The sequence below is a fragment of the Schistocerca serialis genome, chromosome 9 (genome assembly GCF_023864345.2).
Source record: "Schistocerca serialis cubense isolate TAMUIC-IGC-003099 chromosome 9, iqSchSeri2.2, whole genome shotgun sequence".
NCBI lineage: Eukaryota > Metazoa > Arthropoda > Insecta > Orthoptera > Acrididae > Schistocerca > Schistocerca serialis.
The window spans coordinates 215,473,883-215,490,334 of NC_064646.1; the positions used below are offsets into that span (position 1 = coordinate 215,473,883).

Below are 16,452 nucleotides of genomic sequence, written 5' to 3' on the forward strand. Positions count from 1 at the left end.
TTCTGTGGGCATTCTCATGTATTCTAAGTAAAGGAAGTTCACCCGGTTTTTCATTTTCCAAATATGTGGTTGTATCCAATAGCTAAATATATTTCTCTTCTCCCCACTGGTCCAATATTTCACTGACATTAGGGATGAGGAAAGCCTCTCCAACCAAAATGTCATTCATCTTCTAGTACTCTGTCATGAATCTATATTTTATTTGCCTGCTGGCATCCCCTTTCTAGGGCACAAACCTTGGTCTTTGACTTCCAACAGTGTCTTCCAAAATTTTTTCTACACATTCTTATACAATTTTCTTCTGTGCTTCATGAATTCTGTAGGGACATTTATGACATTCCATGTATGCTTTTGTAATACATGAAGTGCACGCATCATTGTTTCAGTGTGTGACAATTTGTCACCCATTAAGTAAAACATATCACAATATTGACTACAGAGCATATCTAACTCTTACTTTTCCTCTCCTTTTAAATGTCTTATACATCCAGCTTCCCTTACATGAACTGTGCAATTCCTAAATGTTTCCATTTGGTTTAGTCCTGCCTGGGTTATCCTATCAGGCAGTACTCTCACTAACTCTTCTGCCTTGTTGATGATTATGGGCTTAAAAAGACTAAACATCTATGGTCAGCAGTATCCTATTCACATCATTCCCTGGGAAGGAATCTGTGTACCCCCATCAATCTGTGTCTCAAGTAAATTTCAAACAATGGAAAATGCAGGGTGGAATGTAACAATATTATGAGAAGGAAAGTTGCTACTCACTACATGCAACTCAGCATCTCCGCTATGTGGTGAGTAGCAACTCTCCTTCTAATAATATTGCCTCAAGTAAATTTCATGTGTAATTATAAGAATGTTTTCACAAATGTTTGCATTGCATATAGCCAAGGTGGGATGAGGGTACCAGCCCAGGACAAACCAGACGGAAGTGGGAAACTGCCTAAAAACCATATCCTGACTTGCTGTCTCACCAACCCTCATTGTTAATCCATGAGATAGATTAGATATATGTCAGACCCACCTCCCTGTGTTCTAGAAGTAGCACGTTGATGTTTGGTTCTGCCATTACTGAATATAAGTCACACTTGAACTCATTTGTATGTAGCAGGTTTATTAAACATTTTTCTTGTTTTATGTATAGCATTGACTCTGGTACATAAATGTCTTTCAGTACCTCCTGCTTCCATATCAAACGAGGAAATGCTCTGCTGTTTCACAAACAGAATTTGTTCTTTCCTCCATCTTATTGTAATATCCAATCTTGTTTTGATAACTCATCCTTTTACAATATGCCTATATTAGTTACCTCATGACTTGTATTAGTTTCAAACCTCAATCTCTGTTTGTCCATACCAAGCAGATTATTTGTTCCCCATTTGTGACATCCACTCATTTTCTTCTTGCACAGTTTGTGTGGGATTTACTTCATACTTTTACAGGTTTTTGTTTGTGACACCTGATTATGAGTTCTTGGAAAACCAATGGCTTTTTCTCATGTACTGTTCACAGGAAATTTTCTGACCTTGAGTTCTGAACTTTCTTTTATCACATCATTTTGCTTCTTCAAAAAATCTCAACCTGTTTAAAGGGAATGTCCTATCCTCTTCCTTTGACTTGGAATCAGTGTTCTACTGGTACCATTCCCACCATGAGTGAACACAGTTTTGTAGATCCTAATATGTCCATTGCAACTTGCATGACTCCTTTCAGTCTCCAAATATATTTGATAATGAATTTTTATTCAGAAGCTGCTCCTCCTGTAGGAGGTTTTGTGTGCTTGTCTATCACGTAATAATTTTACATATTTCCTGACATCACGACACTCAGCCATAATTATCTCTTTTCCACTGTGCAGTTTTGGACTCTAATCTTCCATTTTACTGTGGTGACATGTGATGGTGTTGTGTTCCACTTTCATCATTTCCCTTTGGGTTCACTAATCTCATCTCTCTACCCTTTGACCCGATACATCAATACTGATTCCATCTGTAACATTTAGGTGTCTTACAATCTTGCATATTGTGACATCGTTCATAGATAACTATCCTCATACATTTGGTACCTATATGTCCTGTTTTTCATAATGATAGCATCAAGTCGGAAACCATTTGCCCTCACTTCAATTCCCTGCTTTGCCTAAGGTCTACTTCTTTACAGGCTGCTGTAGGGAACTTATCCCTTTCTTTTATCAACAGTAATGAACTTTCTTCTTGTAATGTGGCTTCTACTGAATCACTCATCTTATTTCTTCTCCTTGACTCCTGACAATAGACTGCATCCTATCATTCATTAAACCTTATATGAAACATACCTGTCCTGTGGCATATACTGAGTCTAATGCACTTCTTAGTTGTGCTGCTTCAGTCACTCTCATTCCAAACAATTTTGATAGCTCATTGATATGATTACTCCATGAAGCTATTGATTCCTAAAATTCTGCCTGTCTCAGAGCATGTGGCAGTCATAAAAATCAATCATTATTTTATCTGGATAGTTGTACTCCAGAATTTCCCACGCTAGACCAAGTGTATTGGTGTTGTCAGACATTGTTCATTTTGTCCTTGCACCCCAGTTACTTTTAATCTTACTATTAAAATACTAAAGCTTTATCTTCCAAACTGACAGCTGCTTTCATATTTTTGTTGAATTCCCTCAGTTCTAGCTTATTTCCATTTAAAGACTTACTAATTAACACTAGTGTATTCCTAGCAAAGGTGCCCGTATGATAGTTTGTGGGGCAGGGGGACTAGACCTCGGGGTATGCACTATTTTTAATATTTTGAAAGACAAATGGTGACCTTTAGTCAGGCATTATAAAGTTCCAGTACTCACTGTTAAAAATTTGCATAATACTGACTTTTAAATGATTTTCTTGAAAGAAAAACACCTGACTACACTACATTTTTTTCTTTCCCGGAGTGAGTGGGGGTGTGTAGCCCCCAGGTATAGGCGTCCTTAATTCCTAGCACTTATACCACATGGCTACTGGCAAGACTCATGGTACATAGTCGAAACATAACCTAGTAAATAAAACTGATATGACCTGCCTGCATTATTCTTCGTATTGTAGTCCAGTGACATTGTCTTAACTTGCACATCTTGTTACAAGTTCTGATGATTCTGGATGGTCTCATTTACTCTTCCTGTAATGTGGCTGGTTCAAACAGATTCTTTTGGGCTTTTGGGCATGCTTCCTTCTTATTTGTGTAACCTGCCTGTTTTTGACAGATTCTGCTAGGCTTCCTTCTCCTTCTCCCTCTCCTTCTCCTTCTCCTTCTCCTTTCCTTCTCCTTCTCCTTCTTACAGTATTTGTGTTGGAGAGGTTGAATGGATTTTCTTCCTACTCTCTACTCCCATGTTCCCTATAGTGATACATGATGTCAGAAATGTTGCTAAGAACAGCCCCACATCTGACATCAAAACTATTTTATCTTGCATCCCCATTAGTTGGACTTGAACAGAAATAAAGTGGTTAAAAGATGTTCCTTTTGCAGTGTCAATGAAATGAAAGGGAGAGGACACCTTAATTGCTTAAGAACACTAATGGGATGGAGTGGACCAAAAGGCACAACAGATCTGTTATAATAGTAGGAAGCTGACTTAATGTCATTGATAGAACCTGAATGAGATTTATTCCTTGAAATATTTTTCCTTGTCTGAAGAGGTGTCTTACAATTGGCTGACCTGATACCTAATTATGCTGTAGAGACAAAAGCAGTTCACCTTTGTTCTACTTCTACAAAATCTCTACTGCTTGTCTTAGATATGAGAACCACTGATGTAAACACACTGTTAGATCACCTGATGCTACTGTGCTGAATACTTATCCATTCAGATCACATGCCAATGGCGATGTGTTACTGGTTAGAGAACTATGAAGCTCCACAGTAATTGAGCAGAGTTCCAGGAAGATGTGTAAGGTGAATTTAGACAATAAAGAGAAAGAGATACAAGTATAGAATAACATGAAAAAAAAAAACACCTAGAGTATAAAAGCAATGAAATGAATTATGAAAGTCAAATATATGGTGGAGAATGTGCTCCCAGTTTTGTAGGCACCATTAAGAATGATTCAAACAACTACAATGGAATGGAGATCACAGTGAAATATATCTTCTTTTATGCAATATTTTGTCTTATGCACCTGGGTACTCAAAATTTTAATGTATGCTACTCGAGTATGTAAATAGCCAAACCAACTGCCTGTATAATTTTATTTCATAACATATTTCTCAGTGTGATCAATGGAACTGCTCACCAGGTACACTATCAATTATTTATTTATCCTTACTGTCAATCATGAAATATTTCTCAGAACACCACACCAGGCTCATTATTCTTGGTACATCATTACTATTAGTTTTTGGAATTCCATACCTCAGTTGGTAAAAATGGAACCCTTATAGGATAACTCTGCTGTCTGTTGGTTTGTCTGTCTGACTATTAAAAATCCCTTTTCTCAGGACTTGGTAGAATTATCAAGTTGAAATTTGTTATATAATAAGATCTATGCTAACTTGGTGATGTAAAAAAATTGAATCTTCTAAGTCAATCCAATCAAAAGATATGGTCATTTATCTCACATATTTTGATACTCTCAGACTCACTCATCATAATCTGCAGGATACTTTCCATTGACCTAGAATCATGAAATTCAGAAGAAGCAAGGTTATACAGTACAAAATTAGAAAATTGTTAATTTGTAATTATACATGAAAAAATATTCTTTCATTGTTTGTTAACCAACTTCAACCTAAAACATTCTTGAAAGTCTTGGAATTCCTGGAACTGATATCAATGTCAATAACAGGCAAAAAGCATCAAGATTCTTGATTGCTTGGACAGATCAACTGTCTATATACATACTCACACCTAACTGACTTTTTATTCTGCCAAACATAACAAACATACATTCTAGGTTATTCACTAACAAATTCTTATTCAAATTCTCGTTTTTCCCTACATTTCTTCCAACTACTTTCTTCTATCCTCTTAATAATTTCTTGGATTCTGTTAAATAATTGAAATAAAATTTGTATTTTATTTATTAAAAGGATGGCAAGGACTTTCTCCCTCTCCAACTCATGTATTGCTCAAAGACCAAGATATAATTGTGACCCATAAAAACGTTTAATTATTTACTGTGGTTCTTGTTGTTACATTTATTTCTTAGTTTACTTGCTGTTTGGATCATCTCCTGATTATCACTGTTCCATATTTTCTGTCACTTCAGCCTACAGATTGTCCAAGAAGTACTGTTACTACTAGATCAAGACAGTGTCTTAGATAATGAAGCACATACATACAAAAATTATCTAGTCAGCAGATATGAATGAGCACCATCATGCCTTACACAGAGTTATATGCATCTACATTCACTCCTTAACATCTGGTAGACCGTCTCATGAATTATGCTTCAGAAGACTTCCTCAACACTGTTGCACATTTTTTCATTAGTCATGTAGCAATGCTAAGCAACACAGAACTTGACTGCTCTCCATAAAGAGCTGTCTGCCACAGTGAACTCTGGGCTTTTTGGTGGCCAAGTCAATGAGGCTGGAGATTTTGCTGAATCAAACCCAGTCCTATGATATTCAAATTGTTAATCAAAGAAACTCATGCACGTGAATAGCAAAAAGTGTTGGAGCTTTGTACTGTTGTAACCACACATGATCCATGATTACCTTGTCTTCAAGTAGTTTGTAATATGTCCAAATAAATATTTCAATTCACATACTCTTAAAAAAATTCTCTGGAAAGGTCTTGTAATATCTTCACAGCCTATATTATATTATGAGGTGAGTTCTGTTCAAACCCCTGCATGTAAAGAGAAATTTCCTTAGATCTAAAAACTATGTTATTTCTCAGTTAGCTATGGTATATTGCACATTCATCATAAAATAACACTATTAAACAAGAAATGGAATTTGGAAATTGTGACAATGAAGCACAACAGGCTAAAATTCACATTTCTGTGTTTTTGGCTATTATTCATGCACAGACATTAGTCTGAAATCTATCACTAAAAACTTTTTAAATGATTTAATGCATAGCTGGCTGCAGTTAAAGAAATTCACCTGCTCTTTTGTGAATGAATTTTGTTGGAGACTGTTTAGTTGAGTAACAGCAGCAGTTCTGGATTAGCCATGTAGCAAGAGTTAGCAAATGCTACTGGCCAGCACATTAGTGGGCCCTGCACATTAGTGGGCCCTGCACCTGCGTACACGAATGGTATTCTACCCAATGTTCAATGGAAAGATGATGGTGTCAAAGTCTGTAATGAGAAGTAATATTTTAGCTCATTGCTTTAAATGAGTGCTGGCCACACTATACACTGTGTGTCATAAGATGAAAACATAGCAATGTTGTCCGAGCTAGTCATAGTAACCAGTCAGTTAGAAGAGGATACTACTGATTACCAATAAGATTCATCATAAAATAACACTATTAAACGAGACATGGAATTTGGAAATTGTGACAACGAAGCACAACAGGCTGCAATTCACAGTTCTGTGTTTCACTTTTGTAAAATATTGAATCAAAACACCTTCAGCCATCTAAATTACAAGTTATTATTTTATTTGAGCAACCATTTTCTGAGCTACATTATGACATCTTCAGTCCCTGTGTAAAGTCAACAATGATAATAGCATGACAGTGTAAATGTTACATTTAGTGGTAATATGTAGTAACATATAACAATAACAAATTGTAGAGGGAGTAACATCAAAGTCAAAGGTAAATTAAGGAATAAAATGAGAGAACAGTTGCATACTTTATTTATACAACACCAAACTTTAAGGGGAGTAACATCAAAGTTAAAGATAATATATATGACATATAATCATAAAAAAGAACCTACTAAATGGAGGTCAATATTGCATGTTACACATCGATTATAATGGTGTAATGCTAATGTCAATTCCTGTGAAACATCTGGGGCAAAACAATCACAGTCACATACTTATGTGTGCACACTGTAGGTAAAATATTTATTTATATATTGTCATATGCTAATAAAACATAAAACAACTTACTATAGGTCATCCCGTGATAATCATCTGTATCACAATGTTCTGTATACTCTTCTTTTGTTTCAGCATTTGTCCCACGTGCCAGCAGGGTCCACAACATGTGTCCATTATCTCCATTTCACTCTGTCATGGGCTGCATCTGGGCGGATGTTCATGTATTTAATGTCTTTATGAACTGTATCAGCCCAACATTGCTTAGGTCATCCTTTGGGTCTATTGCCGATGACTTCAAGTGTGTAACCTGCCTTGGCAATAGAGTCATCACCAGCCTGTCAAACATGCCCAAACCATCGAAGACGACTCTCGTGTGTCTTGTCTTGGATCAGTGCAACACCAAACTGTTGCCTAATGCTGTCATTAGAAATGTGATCTAACGTAGTGAGGCCCATTGTCCACCTTAGCATCTTCATTTCCATTACACTTAGATGGCATTCTGTCTCAACTGTAGTCGGCCAGCACTCACAACCATACAAGGTGATTGGTCAGATGACAGTGCGATAGATTTTTGATTTTAAATTATCTTTCATACTGTGATTGCAAGTGACTCCGGTTATTGTTCGCCACTTCATCCAGCCTGCTTGAGTTGTGGTGTTGACCTCTTCAGTGAGTCAGCCATCAACTAATAAAACAAGAATATAAAGTTACAACAATGCAGTCTATCGATCAAAGATTCATAAGGTGCAACTTGTGTAGTAAAAATATTTTAATGAATAAAACTGTGAATTTAATGTAATATACTGTAACAAATTCCCACTAAGCAGGAAGTATTGAAATATATGAAAAAGGTCATAACCAACATTATCATGAAAGTGAGAAGTCTTCTGGTAGGCAGAGACTATGAAGTAAATCTAAAGGAGAGTACTGCATTACATATGCAGAAAATAAGAAAAGCATTCATTTCAATCAGAACAACCAAAGCCACATACCTCTATATGACACTTAGTCCTTAAGTAGGGTAAGACATAGAAAAGTATGACGTATCACCAGAAAAATGATCAGAAAACATATCAGGGTATACTATGAAATGTGTAACACGTCAGTTGGTACCTTCATGATAGTTGGTTAAATGAAAATATTCCTTAAATTATCTTTAACTTTGATGTTATTCACCATACAGTTTGGTGTTGTATGTTACCACATGTTACCACAGTACATAATACTTACATATCCCTTTTATTATGTATGTCACACAGTTATCGTTGTTATCATTACACAGGGATCTGAAGACTGCTTAATGCAGTGCTGAAACTGGTTGCTCAAATAAAATGACAAGTGGAAATTTAGATGGCTGAAGGTGTTTTGATTCAAAATTTTATACTCAACAGCAGAGATCCCACAACCATCTGTATAAAGTTATTTTTGTAAGTCTTTTATTACAATAATTCATTCCTTCTACACTGTATGTACTTTTCTTAAAGTACTTTTTATACAAGCTGTATAGAGTGAAGGTTGCTTTCTTGTTGGTGGACTATTGTTGTCTAACAAGTTGTAATTTCATGGCTGCTGCGTGCCTTTCATGATGTTGCATCTTTGACAGTTGGATAAATGAATTGGATACAATACTACTGTTTAACAACAGTAGAAAATATTAATAGAGTCAGATATTTGCAATTCATATCACTATGTAACTATCAGTTATTGGTGTTTGATCTGATAGTAAAACATTATCATTATAATTCATTTCCTTCTGAATACAGTAATAATGACTAATAACGACTATCACTTGGAATGAAATGCTGGAGCACTTGCAAGTGACTAGCATTTTGCTATTGTCATCTGATCAAAACCTTAACATGGTATACATCCTTTATATGGTACTTTCAAGCAATGGGATCCATATTTTGATATATTGAAGCAAAAACAAAAGTGTTGACCTGCTGTGAAGAATATAAACAACAGACTTAAAGATGAAACAAGCATAATATAAAGTAGGACAATTTCAGTGGCTCTTCTACACTTGATGAAACAGGAGAAATTTAAATGCCTAGATGACATTTTGAAATTCAGGCATTTATTGTCATAGCTGAGACTGTGCTGTCTCCATTAGCTAAATGCATGGAATCATACTATCATGTGACTAGTGTATTTCGAATACTTTGGTGATTTAAATCTTTAAAAGCAGAAGAAATCTTGAAAAGATCTCAATTATTATTGTTAGTGCTTAGCCAGATGATTTGGAAGAAAGTCTAGTTGATGAATTGATGCAGTTTGCTGAGATGTTCAAAGCAGATGTGGCTGCTGCTATTGACAGCAGAAAGCACAAGCCCCTGTAACTGCAGTTTTATATACTTTTAATGGAAAATCCATCAGCATCATGCTTCCCAAATGTAGAAATAATCTTAAGCATTAACTTGTCTTTAATGATCACCAATAGCAGTGGAGAATGTTCTGTTTCAAAATTAAAACATACTAAAAATGAGTTATACAGTTATATGAAAATGATATATTGATACTCACTATATAGTGGAGCTACTGAGTCAAAGGCAGACATAACAAAAAGACTACTAAACAAGTATGATTTCAGCCAAAAGGGCTTCTTCTGCATTAGATTACATACACATAAGGACGCATGCAAATGCAACTCACACACACATGACCACTGTCTTTCACTGCTGACGCCAGACTACTTCTTTTCAAGTGCTGTTCTATTTTATATCCTAAACTTTGAGGCCTAAAGCAACCCAAGGGCCTGTTCTACAATTTGCTATGGGCCCTGTGCTGACTTCATCTGTTGATGGAAAGCAGTGCACGTTTGCTCTCATGTTGTGTTACATCCACTATGTGGTCTATCATTGACACTACCTGAAACAAAAGTATTTTCCTCCCAATCAAGTAAGGGTGCTTCATAAGGTGCGGCTTTGTCAAAGCAATCTCTAAATGCTTTCTCATTACCTCTGTTACTTTATTCTCTGTGTTCTGGACATTTGTACATGGCACAAGTGCATGTGCATGCATGCAAGCATGCACATGTACACACACACACACACACACACACACACACACACACATACACACACACACACACACAAACACCCTAACTGTACGAATTCAAGAGGGGTGCGGGAACTTTTCAGACACCATATGTGTATTTTCTTAATGACTGCTATTTAATCTAAGATTTACTCCCTTTATTTCAATGTGTCTCCAGGTAAATGCTTATGTCTCCAATCACATGTATGTCTGTCTCATCAATTACCATTCCGTAATATTTATTTCTAACAGTCTCATTGCTCTATGCACTCATTTGTCTTTGACCCTAAAATATTCCAGCAGCTTTAGTTTTCTTCCTTTTTCTCTCTCTCTTCTCTCTCTCTCTCACTCTCTCTCTCTCTCTCCCTCTCCCTCAATCCCAGAAAAGAAATTCAAAAACTTTCACAGCGCATACTTATTTTGCAAATATCACTGAAAACTTCAATTCCTTTTGAGAAGTGGAGGGTTATTACTACTCCGAGTTGAATTGTGAGATTTTTCATTGATGCTGTATTCTGTATATAATACAGTTCACACATTGTCGCCTAGAAGAAGGTGTAATTAGATGAATGATGAACACTAACTTCCATTAATGTAATACTCTTGAAGATGTATTGCCCACCTGGCGAGTCGCCTGTTGGATCCTTAAGACTTGTCAATCAAAAAAGTGAATGATGGCCTGTCACAACTGTGAATGGCCTTCCAAAAAAATACTGTCGAAATTTACACATGGCCCAGATCACAGCAAGTCATTCTCTTTGTGTAGTTGAGTAGTTTCTCTTGGCTTTTGTATGTGTCCTAGAAGCATAGGCTATAACCTTCTCTTTTCCATCTGAAATTTGCACCAGAACAGCACCGATCACATGCCTGCTGGCATCTGTGTGTAGTTCTGTAGGTGCTCTCTCATCATACAGACTAAGTACATGGTCAGTCATAAGAGCTTTTCACAGCACATCAAAAGAATCTTGTTTAGCTCCACCCCAGATAAATTTAGCATCAGCTTTTAACAACTCTTGGAATGGCGTGGCTTTGATACAAAAGTCTTTCATAAAATGACATTAATAAAAACATAATCTGAGGAAGCTTCCCACATCTCTAATACTTTTAGGAATAGGAAAATCCATTAGATTTCACCTCTTCTGGATCTGACTGCACACCTTTGTTTGACACTAGGTGTCCAAGTATTTCGATTTCCTTTGCTCCAAAGAGACACTTTCTTGGATTAAGTTTCAGTCCGTCTTGTTGGAGACACTTAAGAATGGCCCTCAGTCTTTTTATATGTTCATCAAATGTCTCTGAGAACACTATAATGTCATCTAAATAGCAGAGACACATCATCCACTTCAGGTGTCTTAGAAGATTATCCATCATCCGTTCAAAAGCTGCTGGTGCATTACACAAAGCAAACGGCATTACCTTAAACTCAAACAGGCCCTCAGAGGTGATGAATGCAGCTTCCTCACGATCAGTCTCATTCACTTTGATTTGCCAGTATCCCAAGTACATGTCCATGGTTGAGAAAAACTTAGCCCCCTTCAGACAATCTAGTGTATCGTCAATTCGTGGAAGAGGCTAAATGTCTTTTTTAGTTATCTTATTAAGCTTCCTGTAATCAACACAAAAGTGCCAACTGCCATCCTTCTTCCTGACAAGGACCACTGGTGCTGACCTTGGGCTCTTAGAAGGCTAAATGACATCATTCTTCATCATTTTCTCTACCTCATCGTCAATTATTCAACGTTCCATTGCTGACGTATGGTATGCTCTCTGGCTGTTGGTTGATGATTTCCAGTGCTAATCCAGTGCTTCACCATCGATTTGTCTAATTTGCTCTTCACCTGTGGACTGAACTATTCAGAGAACTCTTGAAGAATGGCAAGGAGCTTCTTCTGTTGTTCCTTAGTGAGATCTAGTGATAGTTGAGCTAGAAGATCTTGTCTTGTAGTGGTAGCACTAATTTCGCCCACAGACTCAGCATGGGAGGTTTCTATTATGCTCAGCTGTTCTTCAATTAACAGCTCAGCATTTGCTATGCACATGCATCTTGGAGGGGTCTATGGTTCTCAGTGACAGTTAAGTATTCACAATTCACTGAATCCATTCTTAAACAAGACGACAGAAGCTGGGATGACCAAGTTATTCTTCAGTGGTATGCTTCTCTTACATTCCACTACAAGATCCATGGGTTGATGCATGGCATGACTTGTGACAGGTACCTCTCTAGCACTGACTGCAGAAATGATCACTTCATCCAGCACACATAGTTTCCACACACTCGGATGCGCATCTTCCTGTCCACAGTATCTCATCTCGTTTAGCATAAACTTCGAGTGACCACAGTCTATAATTGCCTGAGAAGCTTTCAAAAAGTTTCATCTGAGAATGACGTTATGACTACACTCTTGTAATATGATGACCCTGACTGGTGTGTTAGGGAGCATCCTCTCCAGTGGCTAGCTTGTGGCAATGGTGACCTACGTCATCCTGTACCCACGTCTTCTTGTTCATCTTCGTCGTCCCGGAGTTGGCATTGACTAAGACCGGTCTACTGTCTTCTAGTGCAGGTCTCATCAAATATCCACTGCCTTTCTCATCAGCAGTGGAAACATACTGGTTGTTTATCCTGGGTCCTCCAGACGTCAGTCTTCCTTGGTGCGCAAACAGGTTCCTTATGCAGCATTGTAGGAATGTAATTATATGTGGGTCTCGACTTTTCCACCATTTTAAAGGGAAATGAAGGATGAGAGATTGGGTTCAATGTCTGTTCCACTTCCTCCCTTATGACCTCTTCAAATGCCTTGGTTTTTTGCTCACTGTGCAATCCAAGTACCTTCTGAACTATCTCTCTCACTATCTGACGAAGAACACTTGTGAAATCAGTTCCTTCCACCATCACAGACATCAATACGACATTTGGGAGCCATTCAAACTTCTTGCATGTAATTCTTTTTTGATGCATTGTGTCACTGAATTGGTACCATTTTATGAAGTCGTCTGCTGTCGAAACCTCCTTCAGGAGTAGGGCTTGATACATGTCCTCAGCAACATCCTTCATGAGATGTGCAACCCTATCTTCCTCCTTCATTCTAGGATCCACTATTTTACTCATCTCCAAGATGTCTTGAATGTAGGATGCTGTAGCTTTTCCTAGACGCTGTGCCCTGCACTTTAATTTATCTTCAGCATTGCATTTCTGTCGTCGTGCGGTGCCGAAATACTTGCGCAGTTCCACCTGAAATACTTCCGAGCTTGTGAACTTTTCCTCATTGTTCTCATACCATTGTTTGGCAGTGCCCTCTAAGTAAAGAAATACATTAGCCAAACACATGGTGTCATCCCATTTGTTAAATTTGGCTATATGCTCATATATCTTCAGCCACTTGTTTGGATCTTGACCATCATCACCAGAGAACACAAATGGATGTCTCATGTAGTGGCACACAGTTGCTGTCATGATAATGTCCTCTTCTTCTTCTGTCTCCAATAGATTGTGATCTGTTAAATATGGCTCAAACTCTGGTTTCTCGCCACATAAATGGCGGCTCTGTCATCGCCTGATGGGAGCCACTATGTCATCAATAATGTGTGCTATCACAAGTTCTGATACCCGGCGCCTCGACCGGAATAATGTCACATAGATGAAGGTGTAATTAGATGAATGACAAACACTAATTTCATTTAATGAAGGTTTATTCAGCACTTGCACACACAAGAGCGTGGATCCAACTGCCTCTGACTAGAACACATGCAGTATTTAACAGCTACAGAACATTCCAGTACAATGATTCTTGACATTTGTGGATACTTCTAGAATGTACTTAAACCAAATATAGATATTAAAAGTGTACAGTCCATGTGAGTTGTGAACTCATGACCCTCCATGCAAGAGTTTAGTATCATAACCACTACACCATGGTGCTACTCAGTTTTTTCTCCGACAATATTGTTTGTGTTTGATTTTATGCACTATGAGAATTTGTTGAACACAGAAAATATAAAAAATACAGAAAGTGTTCAGTATAAAATATACTCTTATTTGGACAATGTTTTCAGTAATCTGTTAATATAATGTGCTATATAATGCTTAATATATTATTTTGCAGTTCACCAAAGGAAGTCAGTATATATCAATGTTCAAGTCATAAACACCAAGCATTAACTTTGAAGGAGGTTGTGGATATAGGACAAAATCTAATTTGGGATTATCCTCTGGGATACTGTCTATGGTATCCGTCTGGAGTTATTACAGATAACTGGTTTATATATTTCATAGCAGCTATGATGTTCCATATAATACCTGCAGTATTCTTTGACCTGCTACTGAGGATAGCTGGGAAAAAACCAATGTAAGTTAATAGAGACATTAATAGTTTATTTGTGCCATTAACCACATTTTAAATGCTATAATTATTAGTGTATTATTACTATTAGACTGTGTTACTTAGTGTGTGACAAGCAGTGTCAACATTAGTAACACAAATCAGAGCAGACTGGAAATTATAGAAGCTTTATGACTTTCATTGTTGTTCTTCCCTTCAGTCCAAAGACTGATCTGATGCAGTTTTCCACACAAATTTATATTGTGGAAACCTGCATGCTCTGACCCACAGAATGCCAGATTTGTTTCTTCTGATGAAATCCTGTGAGCTCCATTTTCAGCTGTTTGGTACTGTATTGATTCATGGACTGATTTATTTCCTTTTCCTTGTCTGATCTGAGCTTGTAATCTGTTTGCAATGCCACTGTCATGCAGAAGATGTTAAATCACAGTCTTCCTTTCATACTTACATATAAATTATCACCCACTAGATAAATATTCAAGAAATCACCCACCAGTCACAGTAACATTGGATAATGATGTTATTAATATTAGGGCCATAAGACAGCACAGTCATAACAGGCTTAAATGGTTGGATGATATAGTGCTGCAGATGAATTAAATGATACTTATACTACTGGAAGCAATAGAATAGTGAAATAGATCTATGAGAAGTTAAAAAAATGTAATAATTAAAAATAGATATATTCAAACTAAGAACTATGTGTTTACACATTAGTAATATAAAACATAGCAAAAAAATTACACTGTTATCCCATAAACTTGAGAATGAGATGAGAACTTGAAATTTAATGTATTAGGTGGGTGATACAGTCTTTGTTATCACCTAAAGTAATGGGCAAATTCAGCAGCTAAATTACAAACTGCTCTCCCGTATACAGACTGGGCTCACTCTTCTAAAATGTGCCACACAAATAGTCGTATGTCATAGGCACTGCACATTGGTTGAAGGTGCAATACATGTGTCTCAGGGCAATGCTCAATCTAGAGGATACTGAGAAGGGATTTACAAGGGCACTTCAGAAAGTAACCATTGTTCTAGTGTGTATGTGTTTGTGGAATGTGGCCATTGTCACATCTGCATGTTCTCTGACACATTAAGAGTCTAATTGTGAAAGTATGAATCTTGTTCTTTCATGTGGTCACTTGTTGTAACCTCAAGACATGACCACTGTAATAAAAACTCCCACAAAGTATGAAGTGCAAGCAGTAATAAGAATTCTTTCAGTGCAAAAAATTTCAGCAGCTGACCTGCATTATCTACTGTGTATTGTACATGGTCCGAATATTACAAGTGGAAGTGTTGTGCAGCAGTGGATCCAATTTTTTTGAAAGTGATAGAATAAATATTCATGACATAGAGAGGAGGTTATGGCTATGTTTTTTTGGGATGTCAAGGAAGTTTTGGTGGTTGAATTTATGGAGCATGGTAGGATTATCACTTCAGATGTCTACTGTGAAACTTCAAAGAAACTTAAGCAAGCCATTACAACAAACACTTGTAAGCTGTAGTTTTGAGATGTAGAATTATTTTTCTATGCAAGCTTTTTATTTACAACCAAATGGAGGTTGCCTTCCGAACTGCCTTGGATTTTACTCTTGTGGCGGGAGTGAGCCACAACACTGCCATGTTACAGACTACACCACTCACAATGTGTTGTCCTTCATTCACACTCAATTGCTCCATGTGAAGTATGATGTTGTGCCTCAACAGTGAGGTAACTCTGCAACAGTAGGTAGCATGCAGACACACTTGACTGTTGCATCTTCCACTTTGTTTCCCCAAATCCCAACATGTCCCAGTACCCAACAGAATTTCACCATCTGCCTTTGAAGTTGTAAGTTGATAAGGGTATTCTGAATGAAATAGTCTGGTTGCTTTGTTGACTACATGCATTGGGTGAATGGAAGCATGCACAGTAATTTCAAGTAAATAAGGAATTTTGTAGCTGAAATACATATTTACACTCTTGTGTCTTAAATATCATACATATCTCTGCATCACAAATAGTGACTTTGTTTGGCAAGTGGATCTTGAGAACATGATGAAGAGAACCACAGAAAATCTACCTAAGCTTGTACCATTGTTTAGACTCACAAGGT

The 16,452-nt window shown here is 37.2% G+C and overlaps 1 protein-coding gene across 1 annotated transcript in view; it reads left to right on the forward strand.

Moving 5' to 3' along the window:
- LOC126419822 (putative fatty acyl-CoA reductase CG5065) overlaps positions 1–16,452 on the forward strand; it is a 174,561-nt gene that overhangs the window by 112,070 nt on the left and 46,039 nt on the right. Inside the window, exon 6 of the mRNA XM_050087052.1 lies at positions 14,114–14,356. Coding sequence (XP_049943009.1) covers positions 14,114–14,356 — 243 coding nt within the window. The remainder of the gene's footprint in view (positions 1–14,113; positions 14,357–16,452) is intronic.